Consider the following 25,400-nt stretch of genomic DNA (forward strand, 5'->3'; position numbering starts at 1 on the left):
CCAGGACCAGGTCAAATTCCAATCCTTTAGCCCTTATTCATGAAAATATCCAAATTCCTAAATCATTGATTCTTTTAGTGCCTCTGTCTGACTGCGAGCCCGGCACCGCTTCACTCTCGCAACACACTGAGCTTCTGCTGGGCTAATGGATTGGAAATATACCTGGTCATGGAGGACAAACCCAGGCACTTTTCCTTTTCTGTGGCAAATCACTTGTGTTTATGTGTGACAGAGAGAGACAGACAGAGAGAGACAAGGAGTTCATGAGTGTAATTAATGCACTGCAATAATGATAACTGATATGGTAAATAATAATATTAAATCTTTATTTTTAAAGCACTTTTAAAAAACAAGATTGACAAAGAGCTGTACAAGCAGCAAAGAACAATACAAAAAGCATAAAAATAGCACACAGAAACATACAAAAACACACAATGATGCAAGCAATACAATTAATTAAAATAAATAAATGAAATAAATAAGAAAATCAAGCTAAAACCAGTTAAAGGAAGGCAGCCGAGGAGCCCAGACTGAAAAGGCTCCATCACTTTCGTCCAGAGTCTGGACTTTGGAACAGCCACATTGACCTGCCTGAGGATGTGCGGCTGCAGGAGGCTCGTACAGGGTTTAAAGTTCTGAAATGTAACTGGCAAGACCTAAATGAGCTTTAAAAGTGATCAGTAAAATCTTAAAATCAATTCTAAATCCCATAGGTAGCCAGTGGCAATCTTTCATGGGCCCTATTTGATTGTCAGTTAGCTGTACAATCCTGTCCAATGCTCTGGCCAAAGTTTCACACTGATAAGCAGACCTTTTAAAACAAAGACAGTGGCATTTCAAATTGTCAAAAAAGAATAAAATATTTTCTCATTTTCATCAATAAAACGCTTTATTTCAAAATACTCTTTGTTTAGAACACTTCAGTTGCCATATTTCATTCTTTATGTGGTTGTTGATGTAAACAGTCTCATTGTAAATAATCATGTGGACTATAGTGGACTAAACACACAAAAAAACAAGCGCAATCAGAGATAGCAACCTGGTCCCCCATGAGGCATCGGTGGGGTCAGTTCATTACCACACAAACGGTTTATGAGGAGTACAGCCCATATTACATGATCTTTATATCCACAATGTCATGTGTGTATCTGTACAGGCCCACGAACATGTGTGTGATATTGGTCACACATGAGAATGTCTGTGTTTACTAGTGTGGAACCAAAATATCATTTTTCATGGGTTGTGAATATGTTAGTTGTGTGACTGTAGATCAGTGTGTTGTGTATCACCAGAAGAAGAAAAAATGGAAATTAATTTTGTTCCAATTAGAATTTTAACGACATACACTGAAAGAGAAAGGAACTGTTATAATTAGTGATTATCTGGAAAACTATTCATATTTGACTATATAAATGCATGGAATTATAAATAGATAATAATTTTTCTGAGATTTTCAGGCACTCCCATTGCTCGAGCTCGATCCTTTGCGGAGTTATGACCAAAAATGCATATTTGACCTTGGTTACCTTGACCTTCAAGTGACCTTGACCAGTTTCAACCTGTACAACAGTTATGCGTGTGCCAACTTGTGTGGTGACTGGGTGGATATTTTAGGCCACAGATGGTTCAGAAATTGCCGATCCTTTATAACGACGTGACCTTTCAATTGACCCGTGTGACCTCAAATGACCTCGGATTGCCACCAAACTTTTTTGGCGTCATCAAGCATGGGGGCTTGACCCACGTACCAAATTTGGTGACAATCAGTCCATAAATGGCAGAATTATCACAGTGGACACACACACACACATAGTGTGTTGCTTATGTATCTCCACAGATGTTTAATTAAAATTGGTTTGTTCTGTAACCTTCTCTGATTGGTTGTTTTTTATTGCCATGGTAACTCTTTCTGTCTTTATTTTAAAAGTTTTCAGGCATTCAGGCATCAGGCTCTCCTTTTTCTCAGCCTTTTCTCTTCCCCTGTCTCTGCATCTGCAAGGGACCAGCTTCAGTCATAAATCCTGACAGACCAGCTCACCCGCCACTTGCCCTGCCGGCCCTGCCAGCCCTGTCTACCACTCTATGGTCAGTTAAAGGATAAAGAGTTCATTTGTGTTGTAACAGTTAATGTTACACTCATTTAACAGTTGTACCAAAGGAAAACTGTTCTTTTTAGTTCAGTTTTAGTCTTGGTTTAGCCTGCTTTAGTCCTGGTTTAGTCTTGGTTTAGCCTGTTTTAGTCCTGGTTTAATCTTGGTTTAGCCTGCTTTAGTCCTGGTTTAGTCTCGGTTCAGTCTAACTATTATAATTTATAACCTGGTCAATCTTGGCAGTTACCTAATGCTGATTATTAACTGTTCATTCCAGTTTTGCTAAAGTTACACTAGAACAGGTCCTGATGGGTCCTAGTTTAGACTAGCAGTCAACTGTTTATTCCAGTTTTAGTCCTGGTTTGGTTCTAGTTTAGTTTAACTGTATAACTGTATTAGTTTAGTCTTGATTTGCTAAGTCTGCTTCAGCCTGCTTAATCCATTTTAAAAATCTTGTTCATAATATAGAGCCTGGCTCCAAATTCGCTCCTGTAATCTTCAGCATCATGAGCTTCATTTGAGTTTCGCTGAATGCTGTGGATGAAGTTTTTTTTTTTTCTTAGTCCACTTCTTTATACAGTCTGTAGTTGTAACTCTCGGTTTAGCCTGGTCCTAGTTTGGTCCTACTTTGATCCTGATTTGGTCCTAGTTTGATCCTGGTTGGGTCGTGGTTTAGTCCTGGTTGGGTCCTGGTTTAGTCCTAGTTTGATTCTGGTTTGGTTCTGGTTTGGTCCTGGTTTAGTCCTGATTTGATCCTGGTTTGGTCCTGATTTGATCCTGGTTTGGTCCTGATTTAATCCTAGCCAGCCATCCAGCCATGCAGTTTTATCCTGTTGTCATTTAGCCTCAACTCTTTTAGTCCAAGTTTAGTCCTGTTCTGTGTCTGTTTAGTTCTGATGTACATGACTTAAATTAAGAACATTTTATTTCATTTTAGAAGATTCAACTTGACAAGTCAAATTCTCTACCAGTGGAATAAGTGTTTTTCTTAATTCAAGCGACATTTGAATTTGTTTAGTGTGCAAAAAGTTGCAGTTTTTCTTATTTTAAATGTAGCAATTGGTTCATTGGGGGGTGGGCCGGCCTGGTCGAAGGGCGACCACATGCGGAGCCCTGGGGGTGGCCCCCGCACCCGCCTTGGGGGGCATGAGTGTGGCTTGGCCTGCTCCCACTTCAGTGGGGATCTGAGGCAAAATGCCAACACACACTTAACAAATTTTCAATACTCAAATTAAATAGCAATAATACAGGTCAACATTAAATCATCCGCATAACCTGTCTATCCCCCCCGGCACACATACATACACACGCGTATGCACACACATACACACACACATACACACACGCACGCATATACACACACACACACACACACACACACACACACACAGACACGCACACACACACAGACACGCACATAAGGTTCACACTGTCACCAACCCCTGTCATCTTTGTTCCTATTTGTATGTAATGTTCAGTCGTAATGTCTGTCTTGTATCTTGTATGTCGTTTGGTTCCTATTTGTTGTAATCTATGTAGTTTGCAAATAAAAAATATTATTAAAAAAAAAATAAAAAAAATGTAGCAAGATGTATTTTCATATTTTAAATACAAAAAGGTCTGGTTTCACTAGCAGATCATTTTACTTGTCAAGTGAAATTTACGCAAATCATGATAAAACTTTATTAATTAAAGTAATCTTAACTTGGCTAGATTTTGTTTTTTGCAGTGTAGGGTTGGTTTATTTCTCAGCACAACTATTTAGACCTGGTTCATCTGGTTTAGACTTGATTTAGTCTATGTTCAGTGTAACATGTCCTGGTAATAGTTTGAAAATCAGGTTTGTCAGCTTTAAAACTGCTGAAACGATTTATGATTAAATAATGAGTATTATGTAATTATATAATGTTCTGGAGCTTTCTGCCATGTTCTAACATTGTTCCCTCATCAAAAACATGCCAGGTCTGATTCACGATATAATTCTAGATCAGTGGTCACCAACCTTTTTCAGACAAAAGATCTACATACTTGGTCCGAGAAAAGAGCAAGATCTACCAACATGAACGTAAATAACAACAACAAAAGTGATCGTGTTTATAGTTCCACACAGCTTTATTTTTGCAATCTTGTAACTTAAGGAACACTCATTACAGAATGGGGACCAAAACACTCTCTGCCAGAAAAAATGTGTAACTGCAATACAAACAAAATGCAAACCAAATGCAGTGAAAGCAACCAAAATAGTGCAAATTTGATCACTAAACAGCATTAAGGGTCAAATGAGAGAAGTTCTATTATTATCAAACTCGGGGTGATGGGTGAATCTGAATTTCCTTGGGTAATGTTTTGAAGTTTGGTTTATAGTTGCAAACAGCTAAACTGAGACAATCTGTGAGGTGCCTCTCGGTCAGACTGTTTCTGTGCTTGGATTTGTTGATTTTCATTTGTGAAAAGACCACCTCACGCAGTTAAGTTAAACCAAAGTAAGCGCTCACTTTCAATGCACATCTAGTATCACAAATTGTTGAATTCAGCTGGAGATCTACCGGGGACACGGCAAAGATCGAACTGTTGATCGCGATCTACAGGTTGGGGACCACTGAATCTAGCTCAACATAACCAGAACCTCCTCCTGCCGCTAGGGGCGCGCTCCACTGCAACAAAACACCAACATGTGTCGCAGGTTGAGGACGTCACGGTTCAACGACAAACCAACGCGGCGCTGTGGTTTTGTTTATTTTTACCTCGTCAAAACTTAATTTTATCGTCTGGGAATGGGTCGTGAATCTAGGTATGTGGCGCACACATTTACTCTGATAATTCGGTTTATTCGCGCATGTATTATCACGTTTTTGTTGTTTTAATCGTCATTGTTAGCATTAGCTTGTTACCCGACTCACTCGATCCTCGTCAACTCAAAACTTTGTGGAGCTTTTGCACAATCGTTTTGCTTATTGTGTGATTTTCTATCATTGGAATGGTCAGTTCATAATGCGGCATGTGTAGGATTTAAAGCACGGAGAGTGAAGCGCATGTTACAAACGCAATAAGCAGTAATGACTTAACAAAACAAATACACGCACTTCGCCGCACTTATCAGTTTCTTGGCGTCTGAGCATTTCCTAGTTTGAAAATCCGGCTTAAAGAACGTGCGTGATGCGGCATTTGCAGTTTTTTTTGTAAATTAAAGTCGTTATTCTGATGCGGGATCAACAGTGGCACATGACATAACCCTTTGTACATCAGTGGAAAAGTATTGAATATATGTAGGGTAGTAAAGGTTGCAGTAGTAGCAGTAGTAGTAGCAGTAGTAGTAGCAGTAGTAGGTGTTGTGTTTGTAGGTTTACAAAGAAGCAGAGACAGGAGTGAGGCAGTACCTCACCTCTTAGTAATTATTGATTAGATATGCAAGTACAACTGCATGGGTAGAATTACAGCTTCAAATTTCCTCTCATTTACAATAATGTGACTATTTGTTATTCGTTACTTTACACGCATGCATTACATTACCCTGTTTACAGTGGCGGAAAGACTATTGAATATTTGTACTTGAGTAAAAGTACAGTTACATGGCTAATATACTCAATCACAAGTATGCATGAAAAATTCTACTGGTTAAGGTCTAAATAACTAGTTAAGAAGCATTTTAGGACAGTCTTTTATACAAAACTAGGTCAAACTGAATTTAGTCATATTAAACCTCTATCTGCATGTTCTTTGAGCTCTGGCCAATCAGAGCAGACCATTAGGTTTTTGTGTAGGTTTAGAATGAAGCAGAATGAAGAATGAAGCATACTGGAATCTGCTGAATATTTTTTATGTCCTCTGTGCATCACATTTGTCTTTTTGAACAGACTCCTGAGTGACAATATTACTTTATATCCCAGATAAATATATTTTGTAAGTATTTTTACAAAAGCCAAAAATTATTTGTAAGCTTCGCTGTAAATTAACATATAAATTTGGTCCTTCAAATTGATTTTAAATACTTAATATCACTGTCAGGAAATATTGGTTATCTGTCATAGCAGCAAGACAAATATTGGATAGCCGTATCGACTCAAAAAAAAAAAATCCATATTGAACAATAATAATGATTTGGACTAGTGCGGTAATCAGTGCAACTTCTTCGATTTTACAATTACATGGGTAGAATTACAAGTACTGGTTTAAAAATCTACCCAACTATAGTAGCATGAGTAATTATAATTAATAGCTATTTTCCTCTCCTGCCTGTTTTTATATGTAACGTTATGCATCTTTCTTCTTTCTTCATCTCTCAGACATTACAGAAAGCGGTCTTCATCGCGGGGTCGCTCTGGGAGCCATTCAAAGAGCCGCTCTCCGGATAAACGCTCCAAAAAAGAGGAGAGAGAGCGAGGCCGGAGAGAGAGATCACGGAGCCGAGAACGCCGAAGGTCCCGATCCAGAGACAGGAAAAGACCAAGGTCAGTGTCTAAACCAGGACAAATATAAACCATGACCAAGGTTTTGAAGGGTTTCCTTTTTGTCTTATTATAATTTTAAAATCAGATGGACTTTTTAGCAGAAAAGTTATATTGCACTCTTAAACTTGTATGAACACATTTAAGTCACAACTTATTTTTGCACATATTTGTTGGATTACAAAAATAAGATATTGTTGTTATCGAGAAATCCTCTTTGTGTGCACAGACGGTCAAGAAGTAGAGACAGACGCAGGTCCAGGAGTCGAGATCGAAGAAGCCGAGGAAAAAGATCCCGATCGGGAAGCAAAAGCCGGAAAACAGATGAGAAGTGAGACCAAGATCAAATTGTGTCATTTTGACATTAGTTTAATCTTCGTTAAACTCACCTTTGCTGTTTTTTTTAAATGTATTTATTTATTTAACAGGTCGAGGAGTAAGGAGAAGGACAGCTTAGACTCTGTTACTGAAAAGAAAAAAGTCAAAGAGGAGAAAGAAGATGAAAAAGTTGTAGACGTAAGTTACACATTCTTCAGATTTCTGGCATGACTAGGGATGCACGATACTGATACTGATGTCTGCCCTGATACTGAAAGGCACATGGAACTGATACCTGATCCAGCAAATTTTTAATTGGATGTAATAAGACTGATTTTGGTGTAGAACATTATGTTGTAACTTTTATTCATACAAAATGGTCCAGTAGTTGTAAGGGAATTTAAGTAATTTATCCTCCATGCACATCTCTCAGTTTAACATTGACTCACAGGAGATACAGTAACACAATCATCTTTCCTTGGCATACCATTGGCAGACCATTATCTAAATTGTGGCATATTTCTGACTAACTGGTGCCTACTGACCTTCATAGTCTCACCAAACTTGCTTTATAAACCTCCCCCTTTAGAAGCAGAGTAAAGGGGCTTGAACACTCAAAGATCAGACTATGTTCAGTTTTGAAATCATACTATGTTGACTTTTCAAATCCACCCAGGTCTGTGTTATTGATGGTAAAAAAAACCTGAAAACCTCTACAACATATATTTACTAGTTGCACAAATAAAAATACTATCTAGCAGTTTAACAAATTTTAAATGAAGCTGTATTATACATGTAGCCATTATTAATCACTCTTTCTCATGAGCAATTTTTCTGACCAAAAGGAACATACAAAGACAACAAACTAAAACTGTGCTCACACATTTAAAGCATCTTGTGTTGTTGTGTATTTGCAGCAGGATTTTGACCAGAACAAACTGGAGGAGGAGATGAGGAAGAGGAAGGAGCGTGTGGAGAAGTGGAGAGAGGAGCAGAGGAAGAAGGCCATCGAGAACATCGGGGAAATCAAGAAGGAGCTCGAGGAGATGAAGCAGGGCAAGAAGTGGAGCCTGGAGGACGATGACGGTGAGAGACAAGTCAAAACTGTGTTATTATTATTTGTAAAATTGCTAATCTGCAGCTTCACTTTGATCCATGTGCTGTGTGAATGTAAACAGACACAAAAGGCACTTTAAATTTACCATTTTACAAGAGGTGAGTAATAATAAAGTCTTTATTTTTGCGTGTTTGTACCTTGCGTCTTTGTGTCTGTCACTCCACGATGCTCTGTTTTATTAACTGTTAGCGTAGCGTTGTTTGGTGGTTGCGATCCAACATTGACACCACACACAAGGAGCGCAGTGGCTTCAAAATCGCACACAAAGACAAAAAGTCGGGTCACGCCTCCCCGAACTCTGGGGGAAGATATTGCAACTAAAATCGGGCAAATTCTCCGGTAGTGTGTGGCAGTCTTAAGTCTTGTGTCTGCTCCAAGTCACATTCTCTGAAAGCTCTTCCTTAAAACACACAGGCTGATCTTTGAAAATGACTGTATTTATATTAATGGGCCATCCCTGTGTGGCACCTCTCCTAATTAGAGCTCATTTCTAAAGTGTGAATCTTCACTAAGTGATTACAGTCCTTCCTTCCTATGGTTATTTTTGGTTTTTGGCTCCAATTGTAAAGGCAACAGTGAAGGAAAAGTGGGACATAAACACTTTTGCACAGTCTGACTCTTGGCTTGTGTTTTTTTTAGATGATGACGATGACACTTCAGCCCCAATGGAGGGAGATGACGATGAGGAGGGTGAAGGAAAGGAGACGAAAGACAAGGAGTCTAAGGAGGACTCTAAGGAGGGATTAGACCAGGACAAGGAGACAGAAATGGAGCAGGAGACAGAGGAGGACGATGTAGATCCTCTGGACGCATACATGGAAGAGGTCAAACAAGAGGTCAAGAAGTTCAACATGGGTGGACTCAATGATAAGGTGAATGTAACAGCAATCGTACAATTGCAAATTCTCAACTAAATCCTGGTTAAAGATGATATCCAAATTACAAAATGACATTACATGACATTTTTTTATTTTATTTTTTTTCCTGTAAACCCCTAAACAAAAATGTCTGTTTTGTAATAGTTTATGGATAAAGTTGACAATTAGGAAATGTATCTAATGGGTTTTCTCTTAAGGAATTTATTAAATCTTATTAAGAATTAATCTTAAGAATTTATGGGATACGTTTATTAAAATTAAAATAGACTTAACAAATGAACAACAGTATAATATATTAACCATTGTATAATATTTAATCTAATATTGTGTGTGTATGCAGCAGAAGGGAGCCATGATGGTGACCAAAGTGGTGACTGTGGTGAAGACGAAGAAAGGTCCAAATATTCATAAGAAAAAAGGAGAGTTGATGGAGAACGACCAGGACGCCATGGAGGTCAGACATGCAGGGTCCATCTCATGTAACAAACACAACTAACCACAAAGGGCAGTTAAAACTGTTCTACCATGATTGATTTATTAATTTATTTGGGTCACAGGTACATTCTGACATTATTCCACATACAGTCATATTCAACATGCGCAGACCCAGAGGGTGTAGGCTGAAGCTTGAGCTTATTATGCCTATTCCTTTGTCACATCGCATCATCTTGAAACCTGTTCTCTATTCTTAAATACAGCGAGAGGAAAAAAACAAATCTGTAACAATACAGCAAAGTACTACAGCACAAACTCAGTATTTTAATTCATGTGTCTGCCCAGAGTTAAACATTTAAATTTCTTTTTAAAATGGAAGAGTGGGGCACAGATTTTTAAGTCTTCTGTACAATTGTTCCAAAGGTCCACCCCTTTAACAGCTATACAAAATTTCATAATGTTCTGGTTTTCATTTTGATAAACATGGCCTGATTTATACTTTTTTTAATTTTGAAAAGCAGAACTAGAGCAGCCATGACTAGCATGTTAACCTGCACTTTCTGATTATCAGACAATAAAACGTCCACAGCACACAGCAGACTTATTTTGACCTCAGGAGATGATTATACAATATATCTGTACTGGGGCAAGACATTTTTTTTACTCTAATACATAGAAAAAATCTGGCACAGAGCCCTGAATGTAGGGATGAAAGTAAAAATGATTCAGTCATTTTCTCTGAGTGACAGGTGGGTTTGATTAATCTCATTTAAGTGTGAATTTTCAGAAGAAACACAAGTTTTGTGATGATTATTTATGCTTTTGTTGTTGTTTTTGCAGTACTCTTCGGAGGAGGAGGAGGTGGACTTGCAGACTGCTCTCACAGGTTTTCAGACCAAACAGAGGAAGGTCCTGGAGCCGGTGGATCATGGGAAAATCGAGTACGAGCCCTATCGGAAAAACTTCTATGTGGAAGTGCCCGAACTCGCCAAGATGAGCCCTGAAGGTTTGTGCAAGTCTAAAGCAGATGATGTGTTATTGAGTATTACCAAAAATCTCTTTAAGGTAAAAGAAAAAAACTTCTTGGAGTTGTGCTTTGTTTCATTCACTCATGTTTAACACACAAATCCTGCATAAATACTCTGGTCCGCCTTGTGGTGTCATGTGGTAACACAGGAAGTTCTCCACTGTGTTCTTAAACTCCATACACCTTCACTAGAATCATTTGGATGATTTCACCCCTAGAATTGCCGATCTCTGCTGAATTTAAGGTACAAGTTAGCTGTTGTTGAAAACTACCACTTCAACAAGGTGAAATAAAGCATTTTAAGATTTGAAGATATAAATATACTACTAATAAAGGGCTCAAACATGTATGAATGAAACAAGGCAAGACTACAGGTATGTTTTAGAGAAGATAACATTGCTTAAAGTTCACAAGAGTCAGTTTGATGTAATATAGGACCTTTAACATGGCGGATGAGTGCTCTAACCTTCTCTTCCTTCTCACTGTACTGAATGGTTTGTGTTGCTGTGCAGAGGTGACTGCATACCGCGCAGAGCTCGAGGGCATCACAGTCAAAGGGAAAGGCTGCCCCAAACCTATTAGGACCTGGGTCCAGTGTGGAGTCTCCATGAAGATCCTCAACGCACTGAAGAAGTACGTCTAACTCTTGAAATAAGTTTTATATTTGATTAGATGCCGGGTTAGTTTATCATGGGACAGTCAAGTTGTTGGATCAGATTTAATAAGAAAACAAACATTACACTTTACACATAAAAAAAGATAAACAAAAACATAATGGACTGAGAAACAGCGCAGATTTGTGCAGAATTAGAGATCAAAGCACCAAACTATTACCTATCTCAGGTAAAAGAAGTGATATATTTTGTTCTGAATAATTTGAGTGTTTTGGAGAGGAGATGTCCTCTTCATGCTACAAACTAGCAGCTGTGGTTGGCAGTGTTGTACCTGAACAAACACAACAACATATTTTGTGAACGCACTGTATTACTGCCTGATGAACGAACTGTAAACACGTTCATTCTGGTGTCTGTGAACAGCCTGCACTTCTGTTTAACTTCGTTGAGTAGGGTGCCAGATTTCTTTAGTGTTCCAGGCGAAAACCCGGCTAAACACTCCGTAAAGAGCCCTTAAATTTGGCGGAAAAACATTAAATCTGGCAACAACAAGAGCCACCAGTGCTGCATCGCCGTATGCATCATTGAAACAAGACTAAACAAAAATATGAATAAAAAAAAGAAATCTAACACATAGGTTCATTGTTAAAACTGATAAAATAATTGCTAGTTGATTTTTTTTGGAACTATGAACAAACTATTAACACAAAAAAATTGTGAACTGAACTTTGAACTAGTTCTTGTAGAAAATGAACTTTCCCAACCCAGGTGGTTAGATCGTCTCAAGTTTGGATGGAGGTTTTTAACACTATGATCTGGTTCCAGTCTCTTCTGGATTCACACAGAATGTAGAAAACTGGCTGGTCATGTAAATATTAGCTAGTAAACAAGGACAGGGCCGTTTCACTTTAAAACTCCTCTTCTTTAATCTTATTCACATATTACAGGTATATTTCATAGTTTAAATTCATGTTCCTCCATGTTTTCCTCAGGCATAACTATGAGAAGCCCACCCCGATCCAGACCCAGGCGATTCCTGCCATCATGTCAGGCCGTGACCTCATCGGCATTGCCAAAACGGGAAGTGGAAAAACTATCGCCTTCCTGCTGCCCATGTTCAGACATATCATGGACCAGCGCCCCCTAGAGGAGTCCGAGGGGCCCATCTGTAAGCATTGCATTAGCCAAGTCATAATACAATAGTTTATAAGGGCCAGTGGTCTTTTTATGTTAAAGGAGACATATCCAAAGAGCTTTTAATTTTTCCTTTCTCATTTACCCTCTGGAAGTTGTATTTAGGAAGTTGAGTGATTCACGCATGTTTGAGTAATCTGTCTTCCCCTGCATTCACAACGCCATTGCTCCAGAAATTCCACTTTTCCTCTACCCCCATACATGGCCTCTGCTCTTTACTTACTCTGCTCTCCAATTTTTCTTTCTTAAACAGTGATGCATTTGCTCCAGAATTCAACTGACCAGTTTCTTTTATTAAGTAGTTATAGATCAGTATTATAATTCACAGTCCAAGTCCTTATACAGACAAAAGCATGACTATGTCTGTTGACAGTTGACACTAAAAAAGTCATACGACTAAATTGGTAGCTAGTATCAAAATGTACCAATATATGCCTAATCTAAAGTGAATCCTCTTTGTTTGTAGCCGTGATCATGACCCCGACTCGAGAGCTGGCTCTGCAGATCACCAAAGAGTGTAAGAAGTTCTCCAAACCTCTGGGACTCAGAGTGGTGTGTGTGTACGGAGGGACTGGCATCAGCGAACAGGTACAGATCCGTCATACAGAGGTTTCATTTCTAATCTGTGTAAAACATGACAGTTTATTTAGTTATTGATCATTATTTATGTTATTGGGCTATTTAGTAAACTAGACTCTTCATTTGTGTTTTGGTCTTAGACTCTGCCAAAAATTGTCAGATCAGTTTGATTGTTCCCAATGATAAGGCCACAGTTGCAGCTGTCTAAAAGTACAAGGGATTGTTGAATGGAACCACTATTTTACCAAAAGGAAATTGGCTTTGAAAACTGACTCCAAAGTGTTTTGATGCCTATAAAAAGTTAGTGGGCAATATCACTGACGTTACTCACAGTGTTCATCTGTAGTCAGATGAAGCTCACTGAGGCTAGTAGTTTTTGTGACTGGCGCCCCCCTGTGGCTCCTGATATTCCCAGTGATCTCCCATCCAAGTACTGACCAGGCCTGGCCTTGCTTAGCTTCTGAGATCTGATGGGATCAGACTTTTACAACCTGATATGGCCACGATATAATACTATGTAATATTTTTTAAGCCTCAAAATACAAACATCACCCTTTGTAAACACAGAAATGTCCTCCAGATGTAGGGACAAAATAGCGATATAAAAACACCAGGATCATGTAGAGCGGATTAATACTAACATTTTAAGACAGTTACAGAGAGAGAGGAGATGTTTTTTCAATAGATAGTGAATTGGAGGCAGAGCTGGAAGCACACCCAGGCTCTCTTCCTATTTGGATATCGGGTAAGCTGTGTGCATTTATAGTCTATGGTTTCCAGAGACGAAGGATAAAAAAACACTAAGAAGAAATGTATGTTGTATTATGGTCATTGTTATCCCATTTTGTGATTCTAAATTATGATACAGGAGCTGGTCCCAAAAGTACTGTTCAAGTATGACCTAAAATAAGAAAAAGTACTAGGCCTACTAAGCAGAGATGCAGTGAAAGTCCTCCCTCACCCCAGACACCGCCTCCAGCTCCAGTCCCTCAGTCTGTGCTGGGTTTACAATGATTTTGTTTGATCACAGATTGCTGAGCTGAAGAGAGGAGCAGAGATCATCGTGTGCACTCCAGGCAGAATGATCGACATGCTGGGAGCCAACAGCGGTGAGTGGCGCCCCCTTCTGTCCCACCTCTGCAACACACCTTTATTATTATTATTATGTGGATTTAAAGGGCTCATATTACACTAATTTCTGATCTATGTTATAATGTTGTTTCCTCATCACAAACAGACCTGGATTTGTGTTTTGTTTCATTCACACATGTTTAACACAAAAACCCTGCAGATTTAGTTCTTCTCTCAAATAGAAAACACTTCCACCTTAGCTGTTTTCGGGCCGCCCAGACCGGTGCCGGTGTCAGTTCCCGCACCACATACACTGGGAACCACAGTGCTTACCGGAGAACGACCTGTGTTCCTACCATTTAAGTGAACCCATGATGCATCAGAGGGTGTAGATTTGCCATCAAGTTAAAAACAAGGCCATACGAAAGCGGTGATATCATGTGGTAATACCGGAATTGCTCCATTGTGTTTTTAAACTCTCACATTCACTAGAATCATTTTGATAATGTCAGCCCTGTAATAGCTGTTCTCTACAGAACAAAAGGTGACTACCACTTCAAGACATCATATGGTGGTACAGAGCATTTTGAGCTTTGGAGATGTAGACAGACTAATAATAAAGGATTACTCAAACATGTGAATGAAACAAAACACAATGTTTTTGAGGAGGTAACAACAGAGTATTCTGAGTCTCATCTCTGACTAAACTGTGGCATTATTTGACAAAGCGAAAGACGTTTCTGAAGATGGAGGATGAGACAGGTGGGTCCAACGCTGCCTGGGATCTCCAGAAACAAGAACCACCGGATTGGGTTATCTTTTAGCCACTGTTAAAATGCAACAGGGAATGCAAATGGTTATGGTTAATGGTTATCTACATTCATCATACAAATCCTCTAAATAGAAGTGAAATCTTTTTTTTTTTTTTTTTGGTCCTGGGTCTTTGGAGTAAAAGATTTAAATATTCAACAGAGACATCAGATATAATTAATCTAAATTAGGGCTGCAACTAACTAATTTATTCTGATAATCAACACATCTGTTTTATTATTTTTTAAATCAGTGAGTTAATAAACAGTGACAAGCTAGTAGTATGTAAAAGACTGAATGTATCTTTTAAACCAAATCAATGTTTGGCTCTTGGGAATCTTTTAACGTCTTCATTTCATTATGTCACTTTTCTCATGCTGCATCTGCCACCTGCTTCTCTTTATGGAGATGCTATGACTTTGACTGGAATGTTCCAATATTATTCTCTATTATGCATTTATTTAATGACAGAAGTTTTTATTGTAAAGAAACTATAAATTTTTTTAAAAAGCTATAAAACTGTAATGGTGGTATCGCCTCTTTCTAGACACAACATAATATCATCTTGGAGACAAGCAGGTGCTGGATACATTAAACGCATTATAGATACATTATAGTGCACCTCTAACATTGTGATGTGATTATTACTTCTCTCAGCAAATGGCATGGTTGTTTGGCTGTGCTTAATTCATTTCAGACACAGATATTTGAGTTGCTAAAATTGTTTGTAATAGTTGTTGCAGCCCTACATTATGAAGCACAACAGTGACCCCAACCCCCACCCCCCCGCCTGGTTCTAGAAGTAAAATTCCCATTCATTTTTTCCAATAGACTTTAAAAAAAAAAAGTAAAAATAAATACAAGTTTGCAGCTTTGCTCAGGGCTATTCTCCTTTGGGGTAACTGATGACCACAAGACCTGAATCTTAAAGCTAAATTAAGCTAAGTTATTCTCCCTAATCTTGAGTTTTAAACATGATTTTTGAAAAACACCTTATGGATATTAGTTGGCACATAGCTGGTTAGTGATGCCTTTGAACTGTTTTTTTTTTTTTTTTAAATCTATGGAAAAAATTTATGGAAAATTGTTTTAAGAGTTTAGTTAAGAGTTCATTGTAGAGTTTAGTTACGAGTAGAGTGTGGTAGTTGAGAGCAGGGCGTTCCTTCCACACATGCACGGTAATCTGTAATATGTTTCCCTTTTGTAGGTGGCCGAGGCTTAGGCTTCAGCTGGCGCCATCTTTGTTTTGTTTGAGACTTTTCAGATGGTACGCACCCAAACCTAAGACCAGCTCCAAACGTAACATCAGCTATAACATGGTGGCCACTCTTCAATGCACTTATAAAGATGTTTAAATGTACCATATTTATAAAAGTTGTAGTGTATTGACTGAGGCAGGATGTGAGCCCTGTTATTTGGTGGTATTTTGAGCTGACTTGTGTTCTGTGCTGTTGTGTGGTGGCAGGTCGCGTCACAAACCTTCGCAGAGTCACTTATGTTGTGCTGGATGAAGCTGACAGGATGTTTGACATGGGCTTTGAACCTCAGGTGAGTACCGGCCCAAACTCCACAGAATCCTTCTTCTACACTTCCTGCTGTTGCATTTTGCTTTGAACCACGATTAATCTAATCTCAATCTGGCTTCTGATGGTTTATGTAGGCAAGCACTACAACTAAATGCAGTTTTTCTCTGAACACATACCGTATTTTTTGTACTTAAAAGCCTAATTTCATCCAAAAACGACTGTGCGCCTTATATATGAATTTATTGGGGTGTCTTAGTACGGCTTTAGTAAACTATAAAGCCGTTCCACTTGCAGCATTACGGCTCCCGTAGTCAGGAGCATCGTGGAGTAATACATACTGTGATTCCTTTTAATATCAAAATGCACCTGTCAAGAGACACGCTCACAACGCCCACTTTAAACTCAAGGCTGTTCTAAAGTGAAAGTGCGAGCTGCGTGGGAGCAGTGGATGAGAGAAGGCGGACACACATTCAACAAGACAGAGAAACAGCGCCGAGCGACTTACGCCACGATCTGCCAATGGATCGTGGACGCCCGGGCTAAGGATCAGTATCAACTGTGGTCCGAGCTTTCACCAAGACTCATCACTGAACTGCCAGGGAACAGTAACCACACTGACTCGGATAATGACGGACGTGATGGACGCTGTAATCGCCTAACTATTTGAACAATTATGAGTTATTGGAAATACGTTAACAATTTAGCGTCTCAGACAGTATTTTTTTTACGTGTTGCAATTGAACAAAGTTGAGAGTTATTGTGAAGGCGTTAAATAAAGTTTGACTGACTTATGTAACTGTTGTGTTTTGTTTAATGCACCTAATAGTCTGGTGCGGTTTATATGTGAAAAAAGTTTGAAAATGGACCATTCAGTGACAGTGCGCCTTATAATCCAGAGCGCCCTATAGTGCACAAAATACGGTAACCAGAACAGCTGCATTTTTTGATCAATGTAGTAAAACTTAACATTATAAACCAAAAGTAACTGTACCCTAGTAAATACCTAAGTTTATAAATACAAGTCTTTAATATGTTAGATCAGTGTCACAGATCTTTACACGACTCTGCAAAAGCCCAGTTGGACACAAAGATGTTAGTATTAGTATTGCAAATTGTGGAGGATCTTGAAATTAAAATAGAGAAGAAGGAAAAGCGAAAATCTCCGTCCCCCTTTTTCACTGTGCTCTCTCTCTCTGTGCAGGTGATGCGAATCGTAGATAACGTTCGTCCGGACAGACAGACGGTCATGTTTTCAGCCACTTTCCCCAGAGCCATGGAGGCTTTGGCCCGAAGGATTCTGTCCAAACCCATCGAGGTGCAGGTGGGAGGGAGGAGCGTGGTGTGCTCTGACGTCGAGCAGCACGTGGTAATGCAACCGTACATGTCTTATTACACTCCAGTACAGATGTTATTACGTATGTTATTACAAAAGGAGGCATGGTCATTAGTTTAGTTTATTATTAGGATGCACCTTAGCTGAGCCTAACAGCCAGCTACCAGATTTAATGTTCTTATACATGTTATTATACTGTATTACCTAGAGTACTTACAGAGTTTATCAGGGGTTATGGTCAAAGTCATGTAGTATGTATAAAAAATAATACATAACACTGTGTAATTGACAGTGGAGGAATTTTCTTGAAAAACAAAAAACAAAACTACAGTTCCTAAAATAATCATTAGTTGTATCTATCTTTTTCTTATATAGCCGCGGGGCCTTAAAAGTCTTAAGTTTCATGTTCCTAAATTAAGGCCTTAAAAAGTCTTAAATTATGTTGTCCAAGTCTTATTTTTTTCACAAAGGTCTTAAATTGTATTAGACTATTTTTTTGTATATGGGCTGCAGTGCAATGTTAAACGGAGAGAGGGAAAAAAAACAAAACAACGTGAAATCATGTAACGTGCATGAACGTCTAATTTGGAGTATGTGCAAACAATACTTTGGTTGGTGGCTGGTGTTATTTTCCTGCATAATGGGTGTAATGTTGGTCTTAATTTTCATTTAAGCGCTCTTAAAAAAAAAAGTCTTTAATTTGGGGTAGTCAAACCTGGGGATACACTGTTATAAGACAGTAGCTTCTGAGGTAGTAGGAGGATATCAGGGTCACCAATATATTTTTGTGTGAAATGGGGGTCTCACCTATCTCTAGTTTATTGCACTGTTGTCCCCCTGTGATTTAACCCTTATAAATGATCTCTCTTCTTCTTAAATCATCTGTCCTTATAAGTATCTCTTTCTATCATTGCGCTGTTTGGTGTTTGTGCAGCTGGTGATCGAGGAGGAGAAGAAGTTCCTGAAGCTGTTGGAGATTCTGGGTCATTATCAGGAGAAGGGCTCTGTTATTATATTTGTGGATAAACAGGAGCACGCCGATGGACTGCTCAAAGATCTGATGAAGGCTTCCTACCCCTGTCTGTCCCTGCACGGAGGTGTGTACTACCGTATTTTCTGGGCTATTAGGCGCTCTGGATTATAGGCGAGTTTCAGCTGACGTCATTGTTATTAAAAGCCCGCGTTGCATGCTGGGAAATATTTTGGTCGGAGGCAAGAAACACGGTAGCGGTCAAACACAGTGCATAACCTCGTGTATTTATCCCCGATAATGGTAAATTCCTGCTGCATTATCGGATGCACAAATAGAAGCACGGAAGAAGGAAAATGTCTTTTTCGTATTCCGAGTGAAAAGAACCGCTAACGGCAAATTAAATGGCTTTCAAACGTAAACGCAAACGTAGAAGATCCTAGCAAACCGTGGACTCCCAACAAGTTCAACGACGCATCGAGACTCTTGGAGGTTTTCATCTTTTCTGCTGTGAATGGCCCAAGAGTTTCCACCAAGTCATTGTGGATATCGCCCAAGTGAATATTTGTCCAGGTAGTTGGCGATTCCGACCATAAATTTGGTTTGTCCACCTTTTGTAGGGGTTGAAAAGTGTGATTTGGTGTCCATCGATGCTTATGACCAATTTCTGGTCAAATCATCTTGGGTCCTCTGCCGTTAGAGTGGATAAATAACCGGGATCAATACCCTTTACGTGCTTTCTCGCTCCCTCCGTCATGTTGAATTAGCGTTTCTTGCCGCCGACCAAAATAATTCCCAACGCGCGCTTTTGTCAACAATGAAACTCGCCTATAAGTGGCACTGTCATTAAATGGTCTATTTTCGCACTTTTTTCAACATATAAACCACACCGGACTTTAAACAAAACACAACAGTGTGATGGGTCAGTGGGACTTTGTTTGTGGCGTTCACATTGACTCTGGGCTTTGTTCAGTTGTGGCGTGTAGGGAGGGTGCTGTCTGGGACCGCTGGATTTTTGGCGTGTTCGCAGTGACTCAGTTGTTCAATTGTGGCTCAGAGTGACACATTGCACTCGCATTGCACTGTGTCTGTGGGTGTTTTTCGCTGTACGGTCGCTGTCTGCTCTGTGCGTGTTTGCGTGCGCTGCGGATGGTGCGGCTTTGTAGTTTACTGAAGTCGTGCTGGGACACCCGAGTGGATTCGCGTATAGGGCGCTCTGGCTTGCGGGGCGCACACTCATTTTTTGGTAGGGTTAGAGGCTTAAGAGCGCGTCTAATAGCCCAGAAAATACGGTACTGGAAATATAATGTGTTTGTTTTAATAATAGGATTCTGTGACAGCATCCTCAAAGGGCACATATTACACTATTTTCTGATCTATGTTATAATGTTGTTTCTTCATCATGTTTCGTCTCATTCAAACATGTTGAACCCTGCATGTTTAGGCTGAGTTCTCTGTCCCACCTTGTGATGTCATGTGGTAATAGAGGAAGTGCACCCCTGTTCCTTTAAAGTCAATACACCCTCATAAGAATCATTTGAATAATGTCAGCTCTAGAATGTGGAATCTCTGGAACTAATTTCTGGTCAACTAATGGTAAAAGGAGATGTTAACCTGAAAACAACCGCTACATGACATCACAAGTTGGAACCTCAGTTTGAGCTTTGGAGATGTAGACAGACTAATAATAAAGGGTTGCATGAATGAAACAAAACACAACTCCAGGTCTGAGGTAGCAACAACATTATAACATGACTTGAAGCTCACAAGAGTCAGTTTCGTGTAATATAGGATCTTTAACCATAACCTGTTGAGTGACTGTTTTATCTAATATGTTTTGTTTCAGGCATAGACCAGTACGACCGCGACAGCATCATAAATGACTTTAAAACAGGCGTATGCCGTCTGATGGTGGCCACGTCTGTCGCAGCTCGAGGTTTGGACGTGAAGCAGCTGATTCTGGTGGTGAACTACGGCTGCCCCAACCACTACGAAGACTATGTGCACCGCGCTGGGAGGACAGGGAGAGCCGGCAACAAGGTTAGACTGAGGAGAATGGACAGAATAGAGACTCGTTTGTTGTTTATTTGGGACGGTCAGCATGAAGTAACATTGCTGCAAATAGGCCTCTCACTATAACAAATTTGAAGTGCGATATATTTCTGAAGTAAATGTAATAAATGGCACAAAAAACAATAATGAAACACTTCAGCAGTTGTATCTATTTTGAGTCATATAAGTTTTTATTCACACTTCTGCAGCTCTATATTAATTTAAAAACAAAACAAAAAAACAGAACAAACGTCTCATCTATCTTCTCAACTAAGTCAATTTAATAATTATAGTGTACCATTTGGCAAAAAAGTCTATTTTATCCTTGGTCAGGTGGTAAAACAGTCTCCTGAAAAGATAAGCAAATACAAAATCAAACATTAGTGCTGCAACAACATGTATAGCATTTATTTCATGTGGACATAGCTATTGCATTGGGTTAAACCAGATGCACTGTTAAAGTGTTATAGTACACGTGCTAATTTTCAGATGGACTTAAGTTAAAATGATCAAAATTATGTGATTTTGTTGAAAAATGCTAGTCATCTGTTGTTGTTTGGGTTTTCTTTGCATATTTTATTTTATTTTTTACTTTTTTTGTCTGCTTGCAATTTGAAATCATCAGGGAACCTTAGAAATATAATGGGCTTCTGAAATAATCATGAATTGCAGCTCTATAAAAAGAACTTGTGGTAAACTGTAGGCTTCTGTATATTAGTTTATATTATATTATGTATATTAGAAGTACATGTACTTCTAATGGTCTTGTGTTAAACTGTCAGTTACTGAATACACTTATACTTGTGTTTGTTATTTAGGGCTACGCGTACACATTCATCACAGAGGAGCAGGCGCGTTACGCTGGTGACATCATCAAAGCTCTGGAGCTCTCAGGCTCCGCTGTCCCTCCTGAACTGGAGCAGCTCTGGGCCTCCTTCAAAGACCAACAGAAAGCAGTATGTTTACTTGCCGTCTCTTTACTTTTATTTACGGATTTATCTACAGGTTTATCTTTTCTGTATTTCCTATGTGTTGTCACATGATTAAAATCCAAAATCCACTTTAATTGCTCATTTTACAAACCATAGTACTGCACAGATAAAGATTATATATAATATAGTATAGTATGATTTTCATCCTCTCATCATCATAAGCTGTATTTCATTGTTTGCAATTGTAATATCATTATCTCAGATATTGATTTAATTCTGCTTTGTCTGACAGGAGGGAAAGTCCATCAAAAGCAGCAGTGGGTTCTCTGGTAAAGGCTTTAAGTTTGATGAGACAGAGCACGCTCTGGCCAATGAGAGGAAGAAGCTGCAGAAGGCTGCTCTGGGCCTGCAGGACTCAGATGATGAGGACGGAGCACTCGATGTGAGTTTCTGTTTTACCTCTGGTGTAGCCGTGTGTTATTTAAAGGACCAGTTATACAGTATGCAAAGCAACTGTTTAGAGGATTATTATAACTATGGGCGGGTGATGTGGCCAAATGTTTTTCTCAGAGCTCAGGTTACAACACAGTTACATTACACATGAATAATAATTATGATTATGATAATGAATTGCATTTATATAGTACATTTTGACACACCCAAAGTGCTTTACACTGCATTATTCATTCACTCCACACACGGGGGTGTGTGAGAAGCTACATCTGTAGCCACAGCTGCCCTGGGACAGACTGACAGATGCGGGATTTGCACCATCAACCACCACCAAACACTCACATCATTCATACTAGGCATCCACTAGAACGAGTGCTATTGTAAGTTGCAGAATGTCTCCTTTACCATAATGTCTGACTCACCCTCTTGTTCTGTGTTCAGATCGAGGAGCAGATCGAGAGCATGTTTAACTCAAAGAAACGTGTGAAGGACTTGGCGGCTCCAGGAGCCGCCCTCCCAGGAGCTGGAGTCGTGCCCACCACCGCAGCCTCGACCGGGGGCACAGGAGGAGCACCCGCCTCTGCCGGAAACATCCAGAAACTGGAGATGGCAAAACGACTGGCGCTTAGGATCAATGCTCAGAAGAACCTGGGAGCTGAGGCACAGGTGAGACACGGGGACAGAAACAACTCATCAGGTTTAAGGGCCAATATTTCACTATTTTTCACTGTGTTCTAGTGTACTTTCTTCATCATAAACAGACCTGGAGTTGTATTTTGTTTCATTCACACATGTTTAACACACAAACCTTGCACATTTAGGCTGAGTTCTTCTCTCAAACAGAAAACACTCTGTTCCATGTTGTGATGTCATATGGTAATACAGGAAGAGTTTCACTGTGTTTTTAAACTCCATCCACCTTCAATAGAAACACTTGGATAATTTCAGCCCTGTAATTGCCAATCTCTACTGAACTAAAGGTAAAAGGAGCTGTTCACTTGAAATCTACTGCTTCATGACATCACAAGGTGGAACAGAGCATTTGGAGCTTTGGAGATGTAGACAGACTGATGATAAAGAGTTACTCAAACATGTGTGACAGAAACAAAACATAACTCCAGGTATGTTTTTGATGAAATAACAGCATTATAATATGACTTAAAGCTCACAAGACTCAATTTCGCATAATACATGAACTTTAATTGTGACAGATCAGTTATTGAAATCATTTTCAAGTAATTTAGTACGTGAATAATTGTTAACTGGTCGGAGTAAATTTTACTAAAAGTTTGTCCTAAGTACAGTTGGTGCAAAGTCAGGTAATGACAAGGATAGTTTTTTTGTTTTTCCTTGATTGTTTTTCTCCCTTCTCAGGACGTGATGCAGCAGGCCACAAACGCCATCCTTCGCGGTGGCACCATCGTGACGCCATCAGTGTCGGCCAAAACCATCGCGGAGCAGCTCGCTGAGAAGATCAACGCCAAACTCAACTACACGCCCGTGGAGAAGATGGAAGAGGAGAAACAGGGGGCGGAACAAACAGAGACGGTCAAGAGGTATGAAGAAGAGCTGGAGATCAACGACTTCCCTCAGGTGAGACGTACAGGGTTCTTTTAGGGCTGTACGCTTTTAGTGGTTTAGTCCATTAATCGGTAGATGGAATCTTAGTTATGATATTTAGAATATAAGGATTTCTGTGGGGCAACAGAAGTGAGACAGTTAACTGAAGTCTTTATATAAATACATAGTTTCCTTGTAGCCTTTTCTGCATAAATAGTTGTTTTTGCATGAATGCATAAATGTGTCATATTTTGTCCTGACGTATATTTACCTTTTCCCTGTCCGCTCTCAGACCGCGCGTTGGAAGGTCACGTCAAAGGAGGCTCTGCAGAGGATCGGAGAGTATTCTGAAGCAGCCATCACCATCAGAGGAACGTACTTCCCTCCTGGAAAAGAGCCCAAAGAAGGAGAGCGCAAGATCTACCTGGCCATTGAGAGTACGGACATACATTTCATTCTCTGGAGTTTTGTACCACCCAAAATCACGACAGCAGTCGCCTCACAGGACCTGCTGTTGTGACCAAAGTGTTGACTTAACCAGTAAGGGGTCCCTGGACCATGTGTTCGGGGTCCCCCAAAAATTGTGATAACCATTGATTATCACTTAAATACTACAATCCCAAACATTTATTGAAACTAAACCAGTAAAATAATGACAGTGATTTCTGTGTTCCAGGTGCGAATGAACTGGCTGTACAGAAAGCCAAGACTGAAATCACACGGCTGATCAAAGAGGAGCTCATCAGACTCGTAAGTACTTTGAAACTATTACTACTACTACTTGAATCTATTTAAGATAAGCATTACATGGGCAACAAAATCAAAATAAGATACAAGGTAGGATTTAATGAGTTGTTCTGAAGATGTGCACAAATGCAACAGAAGTATAAGAAAACTGTTAGAAGAGGTTTAAATAAAACATCACTTAAGCGCTGTCATAAAACATTTGTTTCATAGTTAAACTTCAAATAAGACATTTACTGACGACATGTTATTTCTGATGGACTACAAAACTATGATTTCATAGTGTATCAACTGTTACTACAACTGCTGCTACAATAATATAGTTGTAATAAGTACTAGGCAGGTTGTAATAGTCTTGAATGCTGCTTTTTCTTTCAACATTATAACATGTAAATAGGGATGTTTAGTCTTAGAATTATCCAGTGACTAGAAATAATAATCTCAACTTTAATTTGGAAGGGCACCTGGTATAAAATTTGTCAAATCACACAACCTTCTTGGCTTTTTTCCCCCCTCTTAAATATGTATGATGTCGTAATTGTGAGAATTGCCCACTCCTGACTGCACACACTAGACTATGAACTTCATACAACACACATTACTGCAGTATATTAAATATTTTATACTCAATTCTTTTCTCACCGTCTCTTTGTTTTTTTTCTCTGCAGCAAAACTCGTACCAGCCGACGAGCAAGGGCCGATACAAAGTGCTCTGAAGGAGGATTCTGTTTTTTGTGTATGCAGTTCTTGGTTTTTTTTTTTAATGGTCGATAACAACTTAAGCTTCTTCTGTATATTATGTTGTCACCCCCAATGCGTACAGACATGTGTTCCTCTGTGTCAATAAATCTCATAATTTTATAATAACTTGCAGTCATTTTCTTTCTCACACTATCGCTAAAATGCTCCCTCAAAATAAGTCTTTGCATGTACATCATACAACAGTCTTCCATTAGAGAAATTACTGTTCACGTGTGGAGCCATTTTCATTCATTTTGAAATCTGTTGTCCTGTTTGTGGCTCTTTTAAATTATTCAACAGCTTTCAGTGTTTATTATTTATTAGTGCAATGGCAGAGACTGTGCAGATACCTAAATCATGTCTTTTTACGTGAATTCTCAGCTTAAAACGCAACTTATGAACCGAACGTGTTGTGTTGGCGTGAAATTTCCAATGCACCTTTTATTAAGCGTGCAGGTTTTGGAGATAAAGAATAAAAAAGACGTTCCATCCCGTAGGACTGCAGTGCGCA

The 25,400-nt window shown here is 39.3% G+C and overlaps 1 protein-coding gene across 3 annotated transcripts; it reads left to right on the forward strand.

Moving 5' to 3' along the window:
- The first annotated feature begins 4,755 nt into the window (after positions 1-4,755).
- Positions 4,756-25,015, forward strand: ddx46 (DEAD (Asp-Glu-Ala-Asp) box polypeptide 46). 3 transcript variants are annotated; one of them, XM_020917907.2, is made up of 23 exons: positions 4,756-4,881; positions 6,374-6,538; positions 6,765-6,866; positions 6,964-7,051; positions 7,771-7,939; positions 8,610-8,842; positions 9,189-9,302; positions 10,124-10,289; positions 10,823-10,943; positions 11,917-12,092; positions 12,585-12,706; positions 13,728-13,806; positions 16,044-16,126; positions 17,306-17,470; positions 18,372-18,534; positions 20,254-20,447; positions 21,278-21,415; positions 21,684-21,833; positions 22,286-22,510; positions 23,219-23,437; positions 23,697-23,841; positions 24,081-24,154; positions 24,817-25,015. In XM_020917907.2, the coding sequence occupies exons 1-23, from the start codon at positions 4,865-4,867 to the stop codon at positions 24,862-24,864; spliced, it is 3,156 nt and encodes a 1,051-aa protein (XP_020773566.1). In that variant the 5' UTR covers positions 4,756-4,864; the 3' UTR covers positions 24,865-25,015. The 3 variants fall into 3 exon arrangements, with proteins under 3 accessions (XP_020773566.1, XP_020773567.1, XP_020773568.1); XM_020917908.2 differs by having other exon boundaries at positions 4,781-4,881; positions 9,192-9,302; XM_020917909.2 differs by having other exon boundaries at positions 4,781-4,881; positions 7,774-7,939.
- Positions 25,016-25,400: the final 385 nt, after the last annotated feature.

Source organism: Boleophthalmus pectinirostris, unplaced genomic scaffold (assembly GCF_026225935.1).
Source record: "Boleophthalmus pectinirostris isolate CB_2022bp ecotype Guang Dong unplaced genomic scaffold, ASM2622593v1 HiC_scaffold_12, whole genome shotgun sequence".
NCBI classification, from domain to species: domain Eukaryota; kingdom Metazoa; phylum Chordata; class Actinopteri; order Gobiiformes; family Gobiidae; genus Boleophthalmus; species Boleophthalmus pectinirostris.

Coding starts and splice junctions, on each gene's coding strand:
- ddx46 (XM_020917907.2), top strand. Junction 9,303..10,123: donor ACGACCAGGACGCCATGGAG/GTCAGACATGCA, acceptor TTGTTTTTGCAG/TACTCTTCGGAGGAGGAGGA. Junction 21,416..21,683: donor TCAAAGACCAACAGAAAGCA/GTATGTTTACTT, acceptor TTTGTCTGACAG/GAGGGAAAGTCCATCAAAAG.